Source organism: Hyaena hyaena, unplaced genomic scaffold (genome assembly GCF_003009895.1).
Source record: "Hyaena hyaena isolate Hyena2069 unplaced genomic scaffold, ASM300989v1 scaffold_75, whole genome shotgun sequence".
In the NCBI taxonomy this organism is placed as follows: Eukaryota; Metazoa; Chordata; class Mammalia; order Carnivora; family Hyaenidae; genus Hyaena; species Hyaena hyaena.
In genome coordinates, this window is record NW_024080707.1 from 4,135,341 (window position 1) to 4,143,488 (window position 8,148).

At 44.9% G+C, this 8,148-nt stretch overlaps 1 protein-coding gene across 1 annotated transcript; it reads left to right on the forward strand.

Moving 5' to 3' along the window:
- The first annotated feature begins 3,338 nt into the window (after nt 1–3,338).
- GADD45A (growth arrest and DNA damage inducible alpha) lies at nt 3,339–6,454 on the forward strand. Its single transcript, XM_039233473.1, has 4 exons — nt 3,339–3,615; nt 4,145–4,246; nt 4,457–4,694; nt 5,778–6,454. Exons 1-4 carry the CDS (start codon nt 3,572–3,574, stop codon nt 5,889–5,891), a joined length of 498 nt encoding a protein of 165 aa, XP_039089404.1. The 5' UTR covers nt 3,339–3,571; the 3' UTR covers nt 5,892–6,454.
- Nucleotides 6,455–8,148: the final 1,694 nt, after the last annotated feature.

An 8,148-nucleotide genomic window follows, 5' to 3' on the forward strand; every position in this document is an offset into this window, starting at 1 on the left:
GGGATTATATTAGGTTTTGATGCTTTGTAACAAATTACTCAAAACTTAGTGATTTAAAACAACATGCATTTATTATTTCAGTTTCTACAGGTCAGAAGTTCAGGCATGGCTCAGTTTGGTTCTCTTCTCAGAACCTCACAAGGCTAACATCAGTGTTACCCAGGGCTACATTCTCATCTGAAGGATGTACTAGGGATGGATCCATTTCTAAACTCTCTCAGGTCACAGGCAAAATTAATTACTTTGCCACTGTATAAGTCATGAAAATTTGCTTCTTCAAAGCCAGTGATGGAGAGTCTTTGATGCTTCTCGTCTGTCTTCAGAGAGGGCCTAGGCCCTCTTCTAAGGGGTCACCTGATTAGATCAGGCCATGTAGCATAATCTCCCTTTCAATTTCTTTTGGATGTTAAAGGATTGACTAAGTTCTAAAGGGGAAGATTATCATTCTATTCTACAAACCAATAGTACGAAATATGTATGAAAAAAGTGAAGAAAATATCAAAAAAGACTCTGAACATACAAAGAAGGTAGCAGTACAAAAATAATTCAACAATTCTTGAGTACATAGTTTCATCTGATTGCCGAATATAACCATTTGGCATCCTTACAAATATTACTACAGGTCGTTCCAGTCCTGTGCAGTTGAAGAACCCAGAGCTATTTGGGATAATTTTTAAAAAGACTTCACATATTAGAGTTATTTTTAACAATACATATACATACATTTTCTATACTGATCTGGGGAAATTCCTCTGATCTATCATTGGATAGCAACTTCCCCCAGGATTAATAAGTGTTTGTGAAATATCATCTGTGATCATCTGAAAATATAACTGTAATCTAACTGTAATGAAATGGAAGCTTTTACTTTCAGCCATGAGGACCAACTTGGAAGATAATCACTGATGAAACACTCTAGGTAGACTCAGCAATGAGATGAATGATATAACATATCTGAGTCAGAAAGTATGACGAATGAAATATTTTTGAATACTGGAAGGCTAGGTTTCTCTCACAGAGAACAACTCCACAACACCTGAACAAATCACTTTCCCATGAGGCCAAATTTAGCATGTAGTATAGTTTTTCAGTGACAGACTAGGCCTATATAGTTGACTTGGGTGGGGCGTTATTAGGGCCGTGGTTCATTTGAATTGGCACAAACAATACATGGGTTCCACCGTCCTACAGCTTCAGTTCAGATGACTAAAGTCATGGGACTTTCAGCATAGCTAGCTGATGACAGTGCATACTATTTTGTCCCAAAATCCAGTCCAAGCATGGGCATACCAATTAAATGGCAAGCACTTTAAAGGCAAAGGACCAGGCATTGCATAGTTCTTGGTATATAGTATGATAGCAAAGAAACTTTTTTGAATTAAAGTTAAATGTGTAATATCTTAGAGAAAATTCATGCACTGCACAGGACTGCAGGATCCTGGGATCTCATTCAACTCTCAGATTCTATTCAACTAAATAAACATTGACTGTTCTTCTAATAAATGCAGAAATTGTGTGAGATGCTGAGAACACCAAGTTCATGAAGTCATGATCCCTGCTATCAAGAAATTCCCTAATTCTTTGTCAGCTTGCTGTGATTACACTTTCTTCCAAAGAACCTCTAAGAAATACCTAGCAGATAGAACCTTGGAGTTCCACCGAACACAGTTCAACAATTTCCAAATGATGACTCAGGCCATATTGTGTAATTCACCTTTTGTCTCTAAAACTGCAAGTATTTCAGCACCTACCTAAATTTCAATTCTAAGGAATTCTTTAACAAAGGCATCACGTGTTTGGATTTAGGTATAGATATGAAATACACAAGCACCCTTAGGTAAATTATCCATTAGCCATAACCATTCCTTTACTCAAATATTGCCCCTTGCTGACAATGCAGCTAGGGATTAAGTGCAAAATGTCAGCTCAAATAAATGAGCCAGAAAACCAACATATCACTTTTCTTTGCCACTAAATTAAGATCAAGAGAGCTTAAGAATATTTTGTCTGCAGTGATACAAACATGCAGGTGCAAAAACTCTTATGTACCTTTGCAAAAAATTACTTCTCTAACTGTTGGCTATACAGACCTTAATAATGCAAGCAGAGTTTTGAATGGGAGCATATGGGAGGCATTTTCACCACTTTTGGTGACTTCAGTAGGTTTAAGACGTGTTTTTGCATTTATTGCATATACTCAAAACAAAGGAAAGAACTTTCAACTTATTAAAGTCAAAGTCTATACACTAAAGTTTGCTTTTCAAAAATGTGTAACTACTGATTGCTTTCCACCCACGGGTTGCCATGATCTCAAAGGTGAAATTTTAGCATATGACTAAAAGGTCCTATAGCGGCAGCTTCATGATTCAGCATCTAACATCAATAATTCACAGTGAGATCATAGGCTCTCTGTGGAAGGTAGTGACATATTTGCCTTATGAAAGGAGGCTTAGGGCATATTGGGAGTATTTTGAATTTAGACTTGTGTGGGTGTCAGACATTTGTCTTCTAGCTAGTGCCTGTGCAGTAGGATTCTCCTTTGGGAGAAGCTCTTTGAGAAAGATGAATTTGGGTTGTAGGGCTAGGATACACACATGTGGTAACCAGCTCCTCCTGAACACGGTTTTCCAGAGTTACCCTGGGCAGGTGGGAAGCCTTTCTATGGAAAAGATTCCAACTTGGTTCCCTGCCATCACCAAACACAAATGTGTTGATTTTTCTTTTTTGAGCTTCCAACCCTTGCAACCTTCCAAAAATAAATCAAACCAGCCATCAGGGCACCGAAATAATACTACTACTAATAAGCAGCTTTGCCTAGACTTACATAAACAACACTTCTGAGTAAACTTTGCCCCAGAGGTCTGAAACACTCTTTTTATGTAACCTGCTTACTAATAATTACTAGACTTGGGTGCATTAACCCTGGAAATAGATTTTAATAACAACTCCTAAAAACAAAAGACATGAAACGACAAAAAAAAAAAAAAGTGCACCAACTAGAAAAACATTTGGCAGCCTGCTCCAGCCTCAATTGGAAGACACCCCCCTCCTCTCGCCCAGCCACTTGCAACCCCTCCGCGTCTACGAGCCCCTCCAACTGGATAAGGGTCCGCTCCGGACCCCGCCCTCTCCTGGCCCTGCACCGCCTCCGCCCCCTGAGCTCGCCTTCCGCGTGGCTCCACCTCCTTCCGCTTCTCTCCCCACGGTTCCAGGAGCTGGGGTCAAATTGTCTGTGCAGGCTGATTTGCATAACCCAATGGCTGTGCATATGCAAATGAGGCGGGTGGTGGTTGGTTGGAGGTTGGCAGGATAACTCGGGCGAGCCGGGCCTTTGTCCTTCAGTGGCTGTGAGGCAGCTGCCGGGTCGGAGTCGCGGCCCGTGGCGAGGTGAGGGGCCGGGAGCAGGCGAGCGAGCGGGGCGGGAGGGGCAGACCGACGGACAGACCGCGCGGCGGCAGCGGGAGCCGGAGGAGCCCGTTGAGGGAGTGCAGAGAGCAGGCGCCCAAGCGCCCACGGTGGCAGGAGCAGCCCGCACGCCGCGCTCTCTCTGAGGGGGATTTGCTGTTGCAATATGACTTTGGAGGAATTCTCGGCTGGAGAGCAGAAGACCGAAAGGTAAGGCGGCCAGAGTCTCTCCCTGAACTCTTCTCGCCCACTGCGTGCGCCCCAGGGCGGCCCCGCTGTGCAAGGTTTGACGGGGAGCGAGCGGTTAAAAGTTTGCAGAGGGCACCTCCCTACCGTCTCGCTCTGGGGTCTTCCCCGCGGCGCCGGTGGACGGAGGAGCGTGCCCCCAACCTGGCCGAACCCTCCGGGCCTTTGCAAAAAGGCAGAAGGGATTGTCCCTGCCCGTGCGGCTCCTGCGGCTGGCAGCCTGTGGCTGCACCCAGCGCCAGAAACTGGCAGCGCCCTCGAGGGAGGGTGACGGGTGGCCTTCTCGGGGCTTTTCGCAGGGCACCCGTCCTATGGACGTGTGAGGGCTCAGCAGGGGTTACAGGGCCGGGGGAGGCTTCGGGTTTGCAGAAAGCCGGGAGGCACGGTGGCGCACGAACTCCGGAGGGAGAGTCGCGGTGCAGGGGGAAGGGGCTGCCATGGCCCCGAAGGGACCGGGGCTGACGGGACCCCCTTTGCTCTCGTTCGCGTGTAGGATGGATAAGGTGGGGGATGCCCTCGAGGAAGTGCTCAGCAAAGCTCTGAGTCAGCGCACCATCACCGTCGGGGTGTACGAGGCGGCCAAGCTGCTCAACGTGTAAGTGGGGCCCTCGCGAGTCCCTCGTGGCACCCCTTCCCTCCCCAGCCCTGTCGGAGGCGACCCCGCCGAGCGCCCCTCGCCCTGCAGCGCAGCTCCCCGCGGCTTCCCACCTGCCCAGGGGCGACCCCGGGGCCCGGGCGGGTGTTGCGGGCGTCCACGCGGACGCGTGGTGTCTCTGCGCTCACCCGCCCCTCCCGCTGCCCTCAGCGACCCCGATAACGTGGTCCTGTGCCTACTGGCGGCGGACGAGGACGACGACAGAGATGTGGCGCTGCAGATCCACTTCACCCTGATCCAGGCGTTCTGCTGCGAGAACGACATCAACATCCTGCGCGTCAGCAACCCGGGCCGACTGGCCGAGCTCCTGCTCCTGGAGACAGACGCAAGCCCAGCAGCGAGCGAGGGCGCCGAGCAGCCCCCGGACCTGCACTGCGTCCTGGTGACGGTAAGCGAGAGCGGGGTGCGGGCCGGATGGAGTTAAGAGTTCTGGAGGGAAGTGAGCGAGGGCTCAGAGTCGCCTGACTGCAGATCTGGAATGAGGGGGAGAGCAAGAGCGTGACTGCCTTTGCCCCATTAGAGAGTGTGGCTGGACTTTCAGCCGAGATGTGCTAGTTTCATCATCAGGATTTTCTCTGGTACAGAACATGTCTAAGCACGTTGGAGGCTGCCAGCAGCGGAAGAGATCCTTGTGAGTCAGCACTGTCAGCCCAGCTCCTCCCTACCTACATCTGCACTACCTCCCGTGACTAATTCCTTTAGTAGGGCAGATTAGATAAAGCCAAATAAATTCCTGGCTCACCCTCATTAAGGAGTCAGCTTCATTCTCAGCCACTCAGAGTTAAAAATAGAAATGGTGTAGGAGACAGAACTTCTTAATTCCCTAGAAATCCGTGAAGAGGATAGAGTGGGAATTTTTTCTTTGCAATCTTACATTTTTTTAAACGGACCTTTTTATCCCTGATTAAAAAAAAAAAACCTTCGGTAGATAAACAACTTGTGTTTTCAGAGGTAACATGATAGCTTTGTCTTTTTACATTTTACTCTTTTTGGCTGGTCTAGTTGAGTGGCAGCCTAATCATTTTGCTACTCCTGAAAATTGCTACTCTGTCTTCTGGGAGGATAACAGGTGGCAGTTCTAGTTAACTGTTCTGCAGCTCTCAAGAGAGCATGGAAATACTCCTCCAGAGTTGTTTTCACTCAGGTCTCTTCCACAGCACAACTTTGGTAGGACAAACCTGTGAATGATAATGTCATGCAAAACTAAATAAGTGCCGTGCAGATATATAAATTATGGTTCAGAGGGTTACATGCGTTCCAGCCTTGCAGAGTATGGTTTAGTGGAGACTTACCCTTAAAGATTTTGCAGAACCAACTACCTAGAAGAAAGCTTATTCTTTATGGTTGTAACTGGTCTCTCTGTCACACAGCCAAAGTATAGAATGTTCAGGTTGTCTTCCTCTCAAAACGAATGTAATTATTAGCAAGTGCCGGTTTTTTTAATAGTGAATTTTCCTCAATTTGTTTCCAGAATCCACATTCATCACAGTGGAAGGACCCTGCCTTAAGTCAACTTATTTGTTTTTGCCGGGAAAGTCGCTACATGGATCAGTGGGTTCCAGTGATTAATCTCCCCGAACGGTGATGGCATCTGAATGAAAATAACTGAACCAAATTGCACTGAAGTTTCGAAATACCTTTGTAGTTACTCAAGCAGTTACTCCCCACACTGATGCAAGGATTACAGAAACTGATGTCAAGGGGCTGAGTGAGTTCAACTACATGTTCCGGGGGCCGGAGATAGATGACTTTGCAGATGGAAAGAGGTGAAAATGAAGAAGGAAGCGGTGTTGAAACAATATACAAGTCAAAAGGAACAAAAATTACAAAGAACCACCAAGGAAGGAAAACAAACTATGTATTAATTTAGAATGGTTGAGTTACATTTAAATAAACCAAATGCGTTTTGTTAAAGTTGAAATGTGGGCAGTAGTTTGGGTATTTTTGGTTTATATGCCCTCAAACAAAAGAAATACAGAAAGGGTTGATCCTATTTTAAAACCATATTTTATTGTATTTTGATGAGATGTTAAATTCTCAAAGTTTTATTATAAATTGTACTAAGTTATTTTATGACATGAGAAGTTATTTATGCTATAAATTTTTTGAAACACAATACCTACAATAAACTGGTATGGAATAATTGCATCATTTCTTAATGTGTGCTTTTGTTTCTTTTAACTTGGAATGTATTTTAAATAAGTGTTTTTTATATGGAAAAATTAAAACCCTTATGAAATCATATATATAGTATATGTGTGTATCTATATATATAGATCGATATCTGGTGTGTGTATGTATGTGTTTTTTTCCACTTTTAAACATTTGAGCTGGACATGGCATAATTTTATTTATTCTTTAACAGACATTTTACTAGTGCCCTACTCTGTCTACACTTTATCTACATTCTCTCTACTTCCGTCCAAAGCCAGAAAACCAAAGGTGATTTTTAAGAGGAGTTGGGGGTCGCAGTTAGGGAAAAGAAGTGTTAGAGATTATACTTGCAAAATCTGAGTAATTACGCTTTGGTGATGTTAATGTTATAAGAAGAATATATGCAAAATGCTAAGGAAGCAGAGAGGAGAAAGTGACCAAAGTCGCCTGCAAGACCAGAGAAGGTTTTCCTAGGGAGACAGCAAGTTATGTGGGGCCTAAAACAGAAGTTTCATTTCCCCAGCTGGGATGCTATTGGCAGCGACGCTGGTTGGTGCAAAGGTGTGGAGCTCTGAAAGGCCAAACCCTGTTCAGGAAACAAAGAGGAATTGTGTGTGCACCTCTGGTGTAGAAAAGAAAAGGGAAAGATAAAGTTGAAAAAGTAGGTGGGGATTAGGCCCAGACTATGAAGGGCATTCCGTGTCACCCTCAGGCATTTGGGCTTCCTTCTTTCTGTAAACTTTGGGGATTCAGCCGAGGCCTTCACGCAGGGAGTGACGTGATCAGTGTTCTAGGAAGATAACACTGGGGACTCTGAAAGGGGTTATTGGGATAAGAGGCTGTAGGTAATGCCAATCAGGAAGTGACTGTACCAGTCCAAGGCTGTGCATTTTGCAGAACCATATTTAAGGAATAGGGAAGTGGCCCAGCAAAGATGTCCAGTGCCCTTATTCTCTCCAGAGCTGTATATCTTCCAGCTGAACATTTCTGCTATGGTTTTGAGGGGTCTGGTTAAGTTAGATGAGACAGATGGAAGAAGAGAACAAAATAAATGAAAGCCTTCAGCAGAACAATCATCTCTTAGTTGGAACAGTCACTTGATAATTAACTGCAACAACTGCCTGTAGGTATAGCCAAAGAAAGCAAAAATGCTTACTGAGGGGAAGTCTAACATAGCTTCAGTCCACAGGATTTCTTTTCTTTCTTTTTTTTTTTTTTTTTTTTTTGCCTATTTGGCAAAGGGCACCCTCAGTGGCTCCCCGGCCATCTGTCTCCCATCCTTGTCATGACTACATGTAATCAGGGAAAAGTAGAAGTCAGGAGAGAAAAACAAACCAACTAATACTAGCAAAAAGCTCCAAGTTTCTGCAGTTTAAGAATAACATAAGCCCATGTGCCCTTCACCTTGCAATTAAGTTTCTCTCTTTCCACATCTTACACGAATGTGGGGCTTTAGGCCTTGTTTAAGTTCATTGTATTTTATTTAAGCTGGTGCCCAGTCCAAAACAAAAATTTAATATTCATTTTACCAAAAGATTAAGAGCAGTTTTTGGAATAGAGTTTTCTTGCCTTCCTACTTAAGTAAGGATTTTCAAGCCTCTTCCCCAGTTGCCTGGTTAAAATCCCTTGCAAAGATGGGTGAATTCAAGCAGGAAGGCAGGGAAGCGATCAGCAGGGTTGCTTGGTGT

Coding starts and splice junctions, on each gene's coding strand:
- GADD45A (XM_039233473.1), top strand. CDS start 3,572: ATGACTTTGGAGGAATTCTCGGCTGGAGAGCAGAAGACCGAAAG. Junction 3,616..4,144: donor GGAGAGCAGAAGACCGAAAG/GTAAGGCGGCCA, acceptor GTTCGCGTGTAG/GATGGATAAGGTGGGGGATG. Junction 4,247..4,456: donor GCGGCCAAGCTGCTCAACGT/GTAAGTGGGGCC, acceptor CGCTGCCCTCAG/CGACCCCGATAACGTGGTCC.